The sequence below is a fragment of the Ammospiza nelsoni genome, chromosome 1 (assembly GCF_027579445.1).
Source record: "Ammospiza nelsoni isolate bAmmNel1 chromosome 1, bAmmNel1.pri, whole genome shotgun sequence".
Lineage (NCBI taxonomy): Eukaryota > Metazoa > Chordata > Aves > Passeriformes > Passerellidae > Ammospiza > Ammospiza nelsoni.
Genome location: NC_080633.1, coordinates 38174726 through 38192183, shown reverse-complemented (window position 1 = coordinate 38192183; position 17458 = coordinate 38174726). Strand labels below are relative to the sequence as shown.

General features: G+C 35.3%; 1 protein-coding gene across 3 annotated transcripts in view; it reads left to right on the top strand.

Annotated features, from left to right (window-relative positions):
• Nucleotides 1-17458, top strand: part of ZNF385D (zinc finger protein 385D) — a 412526-nt gene that overhangs the window by 333218 nt on the left and 61850 nt on the right. For all 3 annotated transcript variants that reach the window (XM_059473342.1, XM_059473350.1, XM_059473359.1), the window contains one exon: nt 10743-10905. In XM_059473342.1, the coding sequence (XP_059329325.1) occupies nt 10743-10905 (163 nt within the window). The remainder of the gene's footprint in view (nt 1-10742; nt 10906-17458) is intronic.

Below are 17458 nucleotides of genomic sequence, written 5' to 3'. Positions count from 1 at the left end.
AACACATTGAATTAGCTCATTACAGCTGAATGTGTAGTGGAAAATAGCATCTGTTTACACTGCAGAATTATAAAAATTACTTACCAGTAACAGAATAAGGAGCAATTTTCAAAAGCTAATCATATTTGTGCACTTATTTGCAAAAAGTAAGTCATGAATACATTCCTGAGAGAAAAAAGAACTTACTGGTTTATGCAATTTAATAGTAATGTTAAGCATAACGTATTAAAGAAATTTTTTAGTGATCAGTTTTAAAAATTATAAAGCTATGGACATAGGAACCTGGCTGCCCCCTATTGCTGCTTCACCTGTACTCAGTGGTGAAATCCAGAAATCATCCTGAAGCTCACTGAGCCCAAATCAAACTGTCCATACACTCCAAATGTACGCCACCAGCTTGGAAACCCATGAGGAGATTTCCTTGTTGGGAGTTCTTGGTTTTTTTATATAGAAGTTTTCATTACAACATGCTCCATTGTATAAATTTGGGGTGCTGCAAAGCACACTGAGGCATGCTAATTATCCTAGCAGTGAGATGTCATGGATGCAAACTGAGAGCTATTCACAGTTTTAGTTATTCATTGGAGGTGAAGTTAAAGATTCCTATTTCCATTTTATTCAAAGAAGGTTCAGAAATCTCTACAAGTTTTTACTAAAGAAACCAGTTTTCTGAAAGCAATTTTTTAGGGACTGGGGAAGACATACTGTCTTTTCCTTAGCTCTGCCATAGCAAAAGGAAGAGCAACATAAAAACAAGAGAGAACAAATAAATAAGTATAAATTTGTTAATCAGTTTTGTGAACAGATATGAAGAGATTTGCCTGCTCCAAAAACTTTGGAATCTCAGCATTAAATTTCTGTACCATTTGGAAATTTCACTCTTTAAGTAATCTCTGCCCAAACAAATGTCTTAGGTTTTAAATCCAGAAAGAGCTTTTATACCTGTCTAGTTTAACCTTTTTTTACTTTATACATCTTATGATTTCATATAACTGTTCCAGTTTTGGACCTGATAACCTGTGCTTGACTAGAGGAGATGAGAAACATTAAAGCCAATGTAGAAATATAGAGCATTTCTGAGACACTTCTCCTATAGCACTTCAACATCTAAAATGTCCAGTTGACTTCAGAAGCACTGTTCTTATCCAGTAAAGTTTATAGGATTGCAGCCAGTTTCTTTTATCTTCAGTTTGGTTTTGTTCAATGGGGAATAAAAAACCCAACAGATTTTCAGATTTCAGTGTAACATCAACTAAGTAGAAAGTTTTGTAGGAAGGAGACAAAATGTAACTGCAGTGTAAACAGTAAGTGATGTCAGAACATCTCTTTAAGTTTTATATAGTGTTAAATATCCCTAACTGTGGCTTCCTGCAGGGAACCTAACAGCTTGAAGGAGTAAAGCTTTGTACTGGAAGGTATCATGGCCTTTTCTGTATTGATGGTAGTACAACAGCCTACATGTCTCATTAAATAAACCTCAGTTTTCAGCCTTCACTACTTTTGGAACAACTTGATCTATCCACATATATGTATTACTTTAAGAACCAACCATATGAATTGATTTAATGGCTAACTCTAATGCCAGATTTAATGACTTGCTCACAAGCAGGTCTGTGAGCTCTAGGTATGTGTTGAAGTAATGATACAAAGTGCTAAGGCTCTGTGCTGGTTGGTAGAAGAGCAGTGGCAAATCTTACAGGTACATACAGTATTTTGTGAAGTTCACTGAGACCCTTAATATGTTCACAGAATCACTCAAGGAAAACTGAAAACAAGGCAAAACAAATTAAAAATATATAAAGGAATAAATAGAACTGTATTGTAGACTGACTGATCTTCAATTTCCTGTGCCCTATAAACCTTTGTTCCCTTTGGATTATTTTCTCAAAATATTTTCTCCTTGCCTAATTGTTTAGAAAAAACTAGTTTTTATACACATTTTCTTTCTTGGTATGGCACTAGTTTTTATCACCACTAAGCTATTTATGTTCTATTTATATTGATTCATTACATAAAACATTTTACTTTTGTTTCTAGTAGGTAGCATTTATTCGTTTTACTTATTTTCCCTTTTTTTTTTTTTATGTAATGTGTATTTCTGCCTAGAGAGAGAAGTCTTATGGACACACCTATAGTGGCACTTTTTAAGCAAATTACTGGCATAGAACTCTTTTAGACATACAAAATGTGTCTAAATAAGCAAACAACTAGTGAATAAGAGTTCTTTTATTACAAGGAAACACACTGCCTCTCTATGGATGTTTCTGTACATGGAAGGCTTGGGTGCCTTTCAAGCTATTGAGAGAATGAAAGAATCTATAAACTCTTCCCTCCTTGTGCACCTGTGCAAACTTTTCACAGTGGAAAAGTTCAAATTATATTTTATGTATATTTACAGTCTTCTAGAAGAAAGCTGGAGCTTTAACCTGGGACAAGCTACAGTCAAGCTCACATAAAATAGAGTTGTAATCAGGAAATTTGAGCATTTATATTTCTTTTTGTGGGTTTTGAATTTCTGCTTATGGGTGGGAGCTGATTTAAAAGGACATTGGAAATATTTACATTAAAATAATTATTGAAATATATATTGAGAATCCAAAATGAAAAATCTGTGAAACTGTATGTTTTTATGAAATAATTGGGAAGTTGAATCAACATTTTTCTGAACACAAAACTGAAACTTGAAAAGCTTTTAGTAATTATAGTATTAAAAACAGTGATTGCAATAAGTGTATTAAGACTGTGTTTAGGAGCAGTTACAATGACTCTGTGAACTCTCTTTTATGGTTTTGTATATAGAAATCATATTAACTTGTAATTTCAGATATAAGGTTCAAATCATAAGGAAGCGCTTTTTGAGCTTTTACTGTTTTATGAAATTTCTTGTAGTATCTTTGCGTCTGACCATTACTCTTCCATGATGCTTTGCTTCAGTCAAAAAAATATCAGAAACTCAGAATTCAATGAGATTTTTATCGTGAAGGTAAACAGACAGAAATAGTTTCCTTGGCAACAGAAAGCAGGTGAAAATGCTCAGACAAGGTACTCCAAACCCACCTACTCAACTCTCTTTAGTTATAAGTTCACAAGATGCATGCTGAGGGAATCAAGTGGGTTTTGTTCAAACAGTGAAAAGTTTCTAAATTAAATGAGTGTCTGGGCAGGTAAGTGCATGTGTAGATCCTTGACTCCAATTAGGTATTGTGAACAAGCTCTTATTCAAACAAGTGCTGGCTCCATATCCAACACTGTCATTCTTTTGGTGGCACCAGAAAAAACTGAACTTTTCAGAACTATTCAGAAAATTGATGTTAAGTTCAACAGGATCCCTTGTTTTTTAAATAATCATAATTTGTGTATAACCTGAATATTGAACTAAATTTACATTATTAATACAATGTTTAAAAAATATGTTGTAGTGCACACTGCTAGTGCAAGGAATCTGGGGTACATTTCTACAAAATACCAGTAGCATATATTGTTTGTTCAAGTTGTCCATTTGGAATATATCAGTTCCAGATTCAAATATGGAAGCAAATTATATTTACTAAGCTGAATGAATATATGCTTCATTTTATGATATGCATAGCTCATAGCAGTGTGTATAGATTAACTTTTTTTGGTATATAATTCTAATATTAATCTGAGATTAATCACTTGGTTGATCTAAATGAAAAAAAATACCAAATGAGTTTAATATTCTCTTGAAATTCTAGCTACACTAAGATTTGCTATGGGGAAAATAAATGATGATGCTAATGAATATAGTAAAGATGAGATTAAATCTTAAAGTTAATTTTATTGATGACAGCAGTTTTCAAAAGATCATGTTTCATCTCCCCATTTAAAGAGCATCCCCCTAAACAACCATATTACTTTGGAAAACAAAATGTATAAAATTCCAGAATCTAGAACTTGATAACCTTGTCAAAATAAGCTTAAAACTGCTTTTGCTTAACAATAAAAAGGATAAAATAGATGGCAAAATGAATGGCCTGTTTATTGTATTTCAACGTGTAACAAAATTTTGTTGTGCTGCATGAAGTACTGGTGTCCTTAAAGGAAAAATGCCAGGTATGAGGACTGATTAATAACTTGAGTTATATTCCCTTCAGTATATATATTTTGGCACAGTGTATGTTGCCTCAGAATGCAGTGCTATATTCAGGCAGATTTTTGTATCTTGCCTAAATTATTTCAGGTAATGTCACACTCAATGGCAGTTTATAGTGAAAGCAGATGCATGGTCATAAAAATACTGTCCTATGGAACAAGTGAAGTTAGGTATGAAATTTTTACCTTCTTCATCTGACCAAGATAAAACAAGTTTTGCTTTCCATAAGAAAATATTATATTCCTTTTCATAATGAAAATGAAATTGATTTTACTAAACAATGGATGGTTCTACCATAAGAATGGTGTCGATGCCAATTTCTCACAATGTGATGCAGGCTTTTGCCCGGTGCAATCTCTCACCATTATAGAAATTACTCTGGAAGAAGCTCAAGAACAGGGATTGGGCAAATTAATTATGCAAGGATGCTAGTGAGCTCAGGAAGCACTCATTCACTCTGATCAGTGAGTCTCAGAGTACATTCATGAGTATACTGAATAAACGCTTTGGGAAGGAGAAGAGGGAGCAGAAAGAGGGAGATTTCTTTCCATAGAAAGATAAATACCTGGAGAATAATATATTGGAGCATTTTGTTCTGCCATAATGACAGAGAATTCTTCTGGGTTGTTTTCTTCAGAAAAGACCTTTGTGGTTCTTGACCTGTTATTGTATATTTGGTTCTACAGAAAGGGTGAATTGATCGATCACAATTTAGGGGGCAAAAGCCTTCTCTCAGAACATATCTGAAAGAAATCATGTTACACATATCCTTGGTGTTTAGTACCGCAATTACACCTGAGTGAATAAAGTAATTGGATTACAGAGTTGTGTTGTGATAGACTGCTCAAAAAATTTAAATGATGCAACTCAGAAGATATAAGTAAGCTTAGAAGAAGGTGGAAATAATGATAGGCAATGTTTATCTTCACCATTATTGACTGCAGATTGAATTTGTATGTATCAGACAGAAATTAGGATACTTGTTCAATATGAACCATGTCATCATGTTGGCATCATCTTTCAAAATTACATTACATGTTTTCACTTAATCTCCTATTGTGCTAAGGCTTGCAAAGGTAATTAAATGTTTCATGGACAGTGTCTGTGAAACTGCTAAAGTCTGTGGAGTTTTTCTGTTTTCTAGTGGGTAAGCACAGGACTTGGGTGTAATTCTGGATTTCTCATGTGCACTCACTGACCAAACAAATAGAGGGCCTTGCAAGAAAGTATTTTTTTTTTAAATGTAATATATCCTCATGTAAAAAGTTAGCTACTAAATAGAGTAACTATATTTCTATGAAAAAGACTGCACAATCCTCTACAAAATTTTTATCTGTTTCTCACTGTTAGAGCCCTGCTTTAGGCTGAACCAAGTGTTGGGCATCTCAGGGCTGTTAGACTTTGTCCCTGTAAATTTCCCCAGTTTCCTTACAGGAGAAGTTCCATGGAGATCAGCTCTGGTTATGTAAATGACATGTAACTGGTAGGATACAGATGTCTCAGCTGCATCCTTCCCTGCAACCTTCCCTGGGCAGTGCTGTCATCACTGGCTGGTCAGGCTTTGGAGTCACTAGAAAATGACACACTTTTTCCAAAAATAAGAAGGTCATTTGAATTTTATCACTTTCTTGTAGGCTTAGGACACCAGTAAAATTATTTTTCAAATACTTATTTTCAGCCCAACTATAGGAAAATATTTTTACTTGGAAGTTATGGTAGTGTGTGATAGACCTCTCATAAGCAATTTCCCTGACTTCATCAAGAACAGAAGCCTTCTTGGCTTATGCAGTTATGTATTATAACTGTGCATGTGTGCCCAGCTCACTGACAGTATTAGTTTGAACTGGGAATCTAATTTTTTGTTGTTGTTTTAGAGCTTTTTGGTCTGGAGAATCCTGACATCAGTTGCTGTATTAGCCAAAATTACTACTATTGTATTGTGAATAATAACAGAGGTGGGGGTAGCATCCATTAGCTGGTAGGAAAAAAAAAAAAAAAGAAAGCATGAACTTTTGTAGTCCCAGGCAGACAAAATAGACTTTCCAGCACTCTCAGCCTTCTCAGTTTTGTGCTTTCTTAGGGTGAAGGCATGCTGTAGCCTTGTTACTAGTTAGCCAAGTAAAAGCATGGAGCCTTACCAACAACAGACATCTTTCAAAATGCATTGTGAAAGAGAAAGACATAATGCAAGATAGTTGGATTTAATTTTGCAAGAAAGAATCAGTGGAACACATCCACTACACCTTCTGCAAAAGGTTTCTTTTATTTGAACTGGCCTTGATTATGAAGGTGTCGCCTAGAGGGAGTGATTAAGGCAGGAAAACAATCTGTAAGAAGAATGGTAACATGAGGTGGATCAGGAGGGATATGAAAAAGAAGATGCAGTGCTGCAGAGTTAAAAATTCTCTGAGAATAGGACAAGACATGTTTTTTTTCTCGATGCAAAAACTAACCATAATGTTTTTGTTGGACCACTGCCTAAAGAACATAAGTGAGAAGGCATATAATCCAGTGAAGTACATTAGTCAGGCAGACAAACTTATACTGAAGACTGCCATGTAGATATGTTGTCTGTAATTGCAAAAGAATACTGTCTGGATTGTTTAAAACAGACAATCTAGATCTAATTTCATCTTTCTCAATGTATTTTACACATTTCAATTTGCTTGATAATATGATGTTGTGATGGTGATTGTGGTACAATGCTGCACTTAAGCAAGGAAAATACAGCTGAGTTTTACACTCCGGGTCTGTTTTCTAACTGTTCACATCTGCATACAGTATTTTTATTGTTTTGTAGTATGTTTATCTTTATTTGTGGTTATAACATAAATACACAGACAGATTTTATGGACAAATCCTTTTTTATATTTGAGCAATTTGTCAAGGTTATAAAATATATGGCTTAGAAAGGTCCCTAACTTTTTAACACTGATACATGGAACCAGATGAAAATATTAGGACATACTTAAATTGACTTGTACTGCCAAATAAGTAGGAAGTTGTTACAAATAACATTGAAAAGTGATTTGCTAGCAGACATTTTGCCACTTCATTGAAGTAGTTCCCACAGACCAAAGTTGGTCTACATGCAATTTTTAGGATCAAGATCCTCAAAATTTATTTGAGGATCCTTCAGTTTTCAACTTAGGTACAAAGTAGTAATAAAATTATTATAATTAAATTATTTATTTATATAATTATATTAATTATATAATATTACTATATTTCATATTATTTACATCTTGCATAGTTATATATCATTATAATAAATAAAAAATATTTTTTTATCTTCATGTTGGACATCTTTTTCAAGAATGGATTTTGTTTCCTAAAGTTCTCTATAACATTACACTAGCAATATTTCATGTATTTCTGATGCTTCATCACTGGTGTTAGCTGACAGTGACTTGTCTTTGCAGTGCTAGGGTTAATTCTGTGCATCAAACATGGAAACTGTGGTGAAGGAAGAAAGTAAACTCATTCCTAAAGTATTCCTCTAATGTATTCTTTTGTAAAAGTGTTCCAGAAGGAAATTCTTCTCACCTCTCTGAAATGATACAGTCTCTTCATTCAGTTAAGCATCATGGTTAGCAGCAAAAACTAGTACTTAACTTGTTTTTCACTCTTCTGCTGTCTCCTACTATTGCTTAATTCAGCATGAAAGTTGGGAATAATTATATTTTATGATCTATCTTGTTTATGTATTCATCCTACAAGCAAATACTCTTTCAGCCATGAATTTTATATGCTACAAGTAAAAGCCATTTAAGCAGTAAGGATGATTTGGTCCTCTTATGGCTGCAAGAAGTGGTTCAGTGAGGTACCATATTTTATGTTGCTTTCCTGGAAAATATGTTTATTGATATTTTTGCATCTCCTTCATCTTATTCCTGCATGGAAAGATAATGACAGAACTATTTTTTCTTTTTTTTTTTTTTGGTCTTTTTAATTAGGGCTTCAGTTCTGTTGTAAAAGTTCAGCATAATCTAATTTGGAGCTGGTTAAAGGCTTAGGAGCAATCTGTTTGCTCTCACATAGAACTCCCATTAACATGCCAGCTACAGTTATATTGAAACAAGCTTAGATGGCTTCATGTCCCCACAGAGGAAAGAGGTTTAAACTTTGACATAAAAAGACTTGAAGACCTTTTTTAAATAGAGGCTGGGTAGACTGGCAGCACTCTGTGGGAAGTGAGTTATGGAAAGCTCTGAGTAGCAGCTATCATACCTGTAAATTCCAGCAATGTGTTTCCACTTTAGAGCAATTTCATTCATATATTTCAGAGCAGTGAAAAGGTCACCAATTTCTGCATAGCTCCTCATTATATATTCCTTCAGCATCCAACATACAACTTGAGATGAGGTTTGCGGAACTAAAGCTGAGAGAATTTGGAGAGAGCTGTGGATGAAGAATAATTGAACTTAATAATAATAAATAATAAACAGAATAATAAAAGTCTGCCAACAATTCTGTGAAGAAAGCTGGGATTTATATCAAACTAATATCAGCATTCATAGTTAAGTATTAAGGACCACGTTGTGAAAATGTTTCAGATGTTTGACTAGTGACACTGTTAGTTAAGGGAAAAAGTGCAGTCAGAATCTGAAGCTCACTGACAATTAAATTTGACTAGAAACTCTAAAATTAGTTGACATGATAGCAACACAGGGGTGTAAAGTGTTATGTCATTTTTAATGGATCATTGTAACTTAACACTGGTCTTTTGGTTTGATTATAATTAACATCCTCTGACTGTTTGTATTTGGCTTACAGTATGTCTCAATGTTATGTGTTGAGAATTGTAAAAGGTGCATGATTGTGCTGTTTCTGTTCAAGTTGTTTCTAATTAAGTACTTCACTGTCCAGTGTTCTTTCAATAAGGGTACCTAATACAAGATTTACATTATTTTAGGTATAGAGAAACTGGCTTTCAACCAAACTGAATGATGCATCTCAATATCCAAGAGAGTGTGTGTGGGTGTACATCTACACATGTATACATTTACACAAATATTGTGAATTGGTTTTAGACAAGGGCTCCTAATCACCTTACACTTTTCAAATCTCAGGCATCTGGAAGGAATCAAGACTTTTCATGTAAGCTGAAAGTGATAATTCCCTCTATGTATCCTTAGAGTCATAGTTAACCACTAGAACTCTTCTCCCCAAAATTTAGGACAACAAATAGCATTCAACAACGGTCTAATGACTAATAAATGCCAGATAATACAGGATTCTTCTACCTGCATGAGCAGCTTAGTGATGGGAATGACTGTGTCTTTCTATCCCATTTGATGCTTTAGGTTTATAGTCACTAAATTTCATATATATATATATATATATATAATTTTGATTCCACAGTAGAAAGCATCTGCCTTTGTTTTATGTTCTTACTACCTTCTATTGTTTCACATTTTCTAAAACGAAAATACTGACCTTATGTGTCCTTGAGCTGACCCAGAATTGCTGCTTTTCATTTTTTTCAGTTCTGTAATAGATAAATTTTGACTATCTTTCTGAAGTCTTAACTTCTATTTCAAGTAATAATGGAGATACTTTCCATAAAGTTTGAATTTCAAAAGAAAAGATATAAGCAATTTTTCATATTGTCAACTTATCAATTGAAGTACTGTCTTTCTTATAAGACTTTAAATAATTAGTGAAGAAAAAAATTCTGAATATTCATCCAAATTTTCTAGTGTTTTTTGTATAAAGCTTAATAGTTAAAATACTAATCTTAAAATATTCTTGCACATATGTTAAATGAATAAATTTGGTAGTGACTCATAAAATAGTAAAGTTATTTCTAATGTAATGCATGAATTTTAATAGCAGTGCATATACAAATCTATTTTAGCTTAGCAATATGAAGTAGCCATAATGTATTTGGAACTGTGACAGGATTTGTGGGAGCTTTCTCCTTCGAAAGGATGCTCCTGGCTTTGAATTTCAAACACTAGCTTTTGTAGCAGGTGAACAAAAGTAATTCTCTATTTTAAATTTTTTTAAAATTTATTTTAAAAGAGCCAGATAATTCCAGGTCTGCCTCACATTCAGTTAAGTCTCTGCTGATGGACTTTGAAGGGTGTGTTTTATATTTTGCTTTCTTTTGTTTGGGCTTTAGTTTTCAGCTGGGGTAGTTTTGGTTTGTTTTTTTACTGTCAGTCTGCTGAGAAGTTGCTGATACCACTGTCAGTAGTAAACTGTTCTTTGAAGGAAGCTTTGATAAAAATTCTAGTTTGAAATAGAAACTTGAAAAGTACAAAGCTATCAGGAGGAGAATGCCATTCTCCCCGTTGCCTGAGATTTTTTTTTTTAATGTGAAAGCAGTATAAATCTTAATAGAAAAACTAATGGTAGCAAGGTAGACTAAAACAACCTAATTTTGGTGTGAAATTAATCTACTGTTATACAGTAATATACTGTATTAATTGAATTTACGTGGCTCTAGTACTTTTTCCGTCGTTTTCCAAGCATCATTCTAATTATAATTTTCTGTTTGGTCACTACTTGGATAATGTAAGTGGTACCCATTATTGAAAGGTAGTCTGTATTTGTACTAATACAGAGAATGCCAGTTTAGAAATGAGCCTGATTGCATGGTTCATTTTGTTCTCCTTTGTAGAGCCAGGCTGCGGCCCACTACAAAGGCACTAAACATGCCAAGAAGCTCAAAGCACTGGAAGCCATGAAAAATAAGCAGAAATCTGTTACTACCAAGGACAGCGCAAAGACTACCTTCACTTCCATCACTACCAATACCATCAATACCAGCTCTGACAAAACAGGTTAAGCGACAATCTTTGTTGGTTTCGTTTGGTTTAGTTTTGATTTGGCTTATATTTTTTTTTTTTCTTCTTGTTTAATTCCATGTCTGTTTGGTTATGTGCTTGCCACATTGATTCATGCTCAATCCATCTTTCTGTGTGATATTGATTTCTTTAAGTCCTTTCAGTAGGCTGGTGATAGTCTGATAGTCATGTAGCTGATTTCTCTTAGTGAAAAGAGGCTTGACATTCTTTCTGTGATGGAATACAGTACTCATTACTTGATTAACATATCAACTGATCTAAACCTCCTGGTCTGTATGCACTATCTCTTTATCAGTAATTATATATGGCACATTTCTTTTAACCACAATGTAAAAAATTGCGCTATTTGTGTCTAGAAGCCTCTTAAAAATCATTTGCAGTAAAAACCTAATTTTCATAAATTTCAAACATTGCATTATTTTTTTTAAATGGCTATTGCATGGTTTTGAAATGGAAAAGAGCTGTATAACCTCTATTCCTCACAATCAGGTAAGTGCTATTGATGCCAATTATTCTGCTTAAAAGAGTCTTCATACTGAATGAATATTGTTTAATTTATTGTGTGGGTAAAAGTTACTCCTTTTCAAATAAAATCTACATATTTTAAAGTCAGCAGGATTTGGTTGTTATGGCATTTTAAATAGGCAGCTATTGTTGGAAATTTCAAAGGAAGATTATAAGGTCACTAAGAGGTAGTCTAGTGTCTCAGAAGGTGTGACTGCTCTTGTGTATAAAGGCATAATGTTTGTATATTTAGACATAATCAATCCCCCTCCCCAACCAAGTCAAAAATAACCACGGGAGAAAAACCCCAAAGTTGTGAAACATCAGATTCCAGATATATATAACAACATACCTACTGACGCTGAAAATGGCTCATTTGGAACCACTTCTGATCCAGTAAGTTCAGCATTGTAAATGGATGTACAGTAACCAACTATAATACAACAGGAAAGTACCTTGCAAGCACATGCAGTACTTGCTTGAAGGCACATCTTCACTATGTTTGTTATAGACAGATAGCTCTATGTCTCTCTCTATAAATATATCTTAGTTATAACTTACTATTATAGGCAGTGTTTTCTTTTTCCTATGCAGATTTATAACATAATTATGATGGCTTTAAGAAATATTTGCGACATTGTTTTTGTCTTTGTTCCACAAAGAAGAAAAAGGAAAATATTCTGAGAGGTTTTGTGTGAAAGAAATTAAGTATGAGAAAATAGAAAAAATGTCAAAAGTTACTTGGGAAAATATGTAAATATACAAATTTTTTGTAAATATACAAATACCTTAAAAAGTGCCTTGTGATGTTACTTGTTGAGATATTCAGGACAGGAAGGAGGATGTTGTGTGAAAGAGTGATTTATTGTTTACCAAATATTATCTAGTGGTTGAAGAAAATAAGTGAAGAAAAGGAAGACCTTTTAAAGCTTTAAAGTGTATTATTCAAAAGCTTTCATGTTATGCTGTGTAATTTCGAAGGATTTTCCAATGTACCTTAAAACCAATCTGAGTTTTTCTGTCAAGCTTTGCATTAGATCCCTGACAAGATATATGAACTGTCCTGTATCCAAGGTCAGTAGTCTAGATCAGTTTTCATATCAGCATAAGTAAGAAAATATCAGAAATCCCGCTGCACTCATACTCAACAGTGGGAGTTGGAGTTTCTTCAGTGGTTGCAAATTCCTGGATTTATGGCATAGAATGTTTGTTAACATATGTTTATGTATATGAATACATATATTTATTCTGTGTTAGAAACACTGACCCTAATGGGGTTCTAAAAGTTACATATTTTTGTTAATTGGCAAAAAACAAAAAAATCTTACAATTTCTTAAATTATTGAGAGCCATATTCAACAGCTGCCAAAAACCCTATTCAACCAGTTGCATTCAAAGTAAGGTAGGCAGTTCTATCCAGATGCAGTTATTACAGATCAGCATTGATGTGACTGGCAACAGAATAAAGTTCTTGGCGTAAATTATCTTTTGTCAAGAATGTATACATGGTGAGGGGAAAAAAATTTGGGTAGCCAAAAGGATGAAATTTTCTGTCTACTACGAAAAGTCAAAAGTTTCATAAATTGGATTTTATTTCCTTTCTTGTTGTTCTTATGTCCTGTATTAGCTTGATAGAAATTTTAAGGGCAAAATGATTCTGAACAGCAGAATATATTGCACTGTGTGAGTGTCTACATATGGAAATTATCACTGTAAAAGTCAAACATCCTGATAGTAGTATGCAGCTCTCAGGGAATAGTTGTACTAATGAATATAATTCATAAATTAATCTTTTGTAACTAGATGAAAGTTACTAAGTCCATGTACTTGTGATCATTTGGAACAAAAGATTTTTCTACAATATTTTAAAACTGTCTGCTGAAGATTAATAGTTTATCCCAAATAGACTGAGGATAGGGTCGAGTACATATCACTTCTTATATATCATCTACAGCAGGGGTTAAATGCTGAATTGCATGTCAGTCACAGCATATTGGTCAGGGCTTCAGATCACTGGTTCTGTGTGCCCTTAGCAGCTACAGTAAACAAAATGTTATCAGGAAATCTGTGCTGCTATGCAATAAAGGATTGTGAAAAAAATCACATAGTATACAAACTGATTCAAGGGCTAAAGCTGTAATTTGTGATGTTTCTTATTCCATGACTATTTTGTTAGATGTGATGCCAGCACGTGTTATTGACACTGTGCAGCTCACAATATAATCTAACCCCTTAAAACCTCTCACACAGGATTCCTGGTGTTTAAATTATGTGTTAAAGAGAAAACATTAAATATGAGGGCTTTCTTCTCATTCTGTGAATGTTGTTATTTTTTTTTTTCCTACTAACTTTTGGAATTATTAGAAGGCTTGAACTTGAGAAGTTTTTGAGAAATTAAACATCATGAAGACATCATATAATGGCAATGCCGTTCTTGAGATGTGAGAACCTTTAATGCTATCTACTATTTAACATGCTTCTTTCATCAGTATTCACCAATTCTTATGTTACACAGTTAGTTAGGACAGAAAAACATAAAACGTGAGAATTACAAGGAGAAGCCCACCTTATGGCATTATACAAACCAAATTTCACTATTTCTTGATTCTCCAGTTCAGGTGTGACAATAAAAATGCATGTTTTTGCTATATATTTACACACATGCATACATATTCCCTGATAGGAAATTGTTAAACATCTTTGATATCTTTGCAAATTGCTCTTGATTTCTGAAAAGGTTTTCTTCAAAAAGCTGCTTCGTATCTTCAGCTGTAAGGACTTATACTTTAGAGTCAAAATATATTTAGATAGAGTGCATTCTATCATTCTAATTAAAATACATGTCCAGTAAAGTTATTGTCCTGCACTTGGATTTTTGGAAAATAGATTGTATCAGCAGTATTATATCCATGTAAAATTATGTCCCTCTAGTTGTTGCATATGACAAAATACTAATCTTTTCCAAAGCTATGTGAAGTTAAGCAGGACACTCCATGACCACGTTATCACAAATTAAGTTGTGAAGATTTTGGCTTGCATTTAGTTAGTTAGTTAGTTATTCAACAGAGAATTCAGTATGAGTTATATTATTTGTATTTATTCAGCAGAGAATTCAGTATGAGTTATATTATTTGGTATCAGTGGAAAAGAAGGAATAGACCTTTCAAAGGGGAAAAAGATTGCATTAGGAGCCACCAGTATGGCAAAGTCTTAAATGCTGCTTTTGGGTGTTGTACGCTGTGCCTTGGATCCCATGTACTTAAATGCAATGAACAGCTCTTAAAAACAGACAGAAATGTGATGAGCAGAAAAAGTGTGTATCTGGGCCAAGGCACAGACAAGATCATCTATCACTAGTACAGTCTTAACAGCTAAGAGACCTCTGTGCTGTCAGAGAACAAAATACTGGTGCCTGTCCTAAATAGCTTACAGTTTCACATAGGATGAGAAAAAACCTAAGGAGCAGACACTGTAAATGTAACAGACAGGTGTTTAAAGGAGTGGTAACATAAACGTGTTCAAGTGATAAAGGCATCACAAGAAATGAAAACACTGAGGGAAGAGGGTTGTGGTTTTTTTCAAATACCAACCATGTATGGGTAACAGAATTTGTGAAGACATGAGATTTAATGTTTGTTTGTTTGTTTTTTTTAATTTTTGTCTAAGATGTGGTAGGATATTTCTGGTCAGCAGATGAAACTCATTCCTGGAATAGCAATTTCAGTACAGCCGGGATAGTTATGAAATTGAGAGCAGTTGTAGTGGGAGAGAACAGTCATTCAGGCAAGGTCTTGGACTTCAAAGTGAAAGGAGGGAGAAAGCAATCAGAAATGATGTCATAATTTAGGGTAAACCTTGTAGGAGAAAGAAAGGTAAATGGCATGAAATGGAAAGGTTTAGAAAAATATGTAAGAGTTTGGCATCCAAAATACCAGAGGATGACAGATTTTTTGAGGTTCTCTGAAGTGGTATCATTATGTCTGTCTGAAGATTGACAAGGCCACCCCTACAGGTCAGAACAGAGTCAGTCTGAGCAGGATACAGTATATTTTTCAGTTGAGTTTTGGGTATCTTCACAACTTTTTTCTGGGCAACCCGCTCTATGGTTTGACCGCTCTTAAAGAGCAAAGATTTTTTTCTTATGTTTCAGTCCAATGTCCTGTATTTCAGTTCCTGGCTGTTGTGCCTTTTTCTGTCACTGGACAATTAAAAGAGTCTCTGTATTTTATATTCCCTGACTTCATCAGGGAATATATACACTGCTGGTTTATTTTTCAAGTGGTGCCCTTCAGGGTTCCAAGTCCTTCTTCACAAAGCTGTTTCCAGATGCTTAGCCTCCAGCCCAGACTGATGTGTAGCGTAATGGCTTCCCATTCTGTGCTTTCCTTCATTGAATTTCAAGGGACGTCTGTTGTGCAATTTCTCCATTCAGGTCCCTCTGAATGGCAACCCATCCATCTGCTGAATGAGGCCCTCCTCCCAGTTTTTAATTGTCGGCAAACTTGCTGAAGGCACACTCTGCCCCATTGTCTCGGCCATAAATGAAGGCTTCTAAAAATATTGGGCAATATTGGTCACCTGCACAGTAAAAAAGTTCTTCCTCACATTCAGACGAAATTTTCTGTGCATCACGTTCTGCCCATTGCTTTTTTCCTACTGCTTGGCATCACAAAGAAGAGCCTGCTTCCATCCTTTTGGCACCCTCCCTTCAGATACATGTAGACATTGATGAGGTCCCCTCTCAGTCATCTCTTCTCAAGACTGAACAGGCCCAACTGTCTCAGCTGTTTCTCATAAGAGAGATGCTCCAGTCCCTGAAATCATCTTTTCTGCCCTCCTCTGGACCCTCTCCAGGAGCTCCATGTCTCTTTACTACTGAGAAGCCCGGAACTGAACATATCACTTCATATGTGTCTTCACCAGGGCTGAGTAGAGGGGCAGGATCACCTTCCTTGCTCTACTGCCAATGTTCTCCATAATGTGCCCCAGGACATCATTGGCCTCCTTGGCCCCCAGGACACACTGTCACTCATAAACAGCTTTTTGTACACCAGGACCCCCAGGTCCATCTTTGCAGTGCTGCTTTTCAGCCTGGGCGAGTGCAGGGGGTTATTGTTCCCCAGATGCAGGACCTGCATTTGCCTTTGTTGAATTTCAGAATGTTCTTCTCTGCCCATCTCTCCCACCCATTGAAGTCTTTTGAAGGGCTGCAGAGCCCTGTGCGGTATCAGCCACATCTACCAGCTTTGTATAATAAGTGATCTTGCTGGGGAGGCATCTGCCCCTTCTTCTGTCACTGATGAACAAGTTAAACAATACAGGGCCCAGTATTCAACCTTGGGGAGCATCAGTAGTGACAGACCTCTAATCAGACCCTGTCTCACTGATTACGACTCTCTGGTCTAGCCAGTGTTCAATCCATCCCGCTGTCCACTCATCCAGTCCACTCCTCCTGAGTTTTTCTATGAGGATGTTGTACAGACAAGTGTTGGCAGCCTTGTTAAAGTCAAGGCAGACAGTAATTTCTGCTCTCTCCTCATTTACCCAGGTAGCTGTTTCACCTTAGAAGGCAGTCAGGTTGATAAAGCATGATTTACCTTAGTGAATCCACACTGACTACTCCTAATCAGCTTCTTGTCATCCATGTGGATAGAGATGGCCTCCAGAATGAGGCACTCCAGTGCCTTTCCAGGGATTGAGGTCAGGCTGAATGGTTGGTAGTTCCCTGGGTCCCCCTTCTTGCCCTTTTGGAAGACCAGGGTGACATTTGCTTTCTTCCAGCCTTCAGGCACCTCTCCTTTTCTCTGTGACCTTTCAAAGATTGTGAGCAGCCTAGCTGTGGTGTTCTCTAGCTCTCTCAGCACTCATGGATGCATCCTGCCAGGGACCATGGGCTTGTGGATGTCACATTTGTTTAGGCATTCTCTGACCCAAGAGAAAAGTCCTTTGACCAAGGAAAAGTCCTCCTTCCAGTACTCCTTTATCCTGATCTCCGAGGTCAGAGATTCCTGATTTTGATTAATTT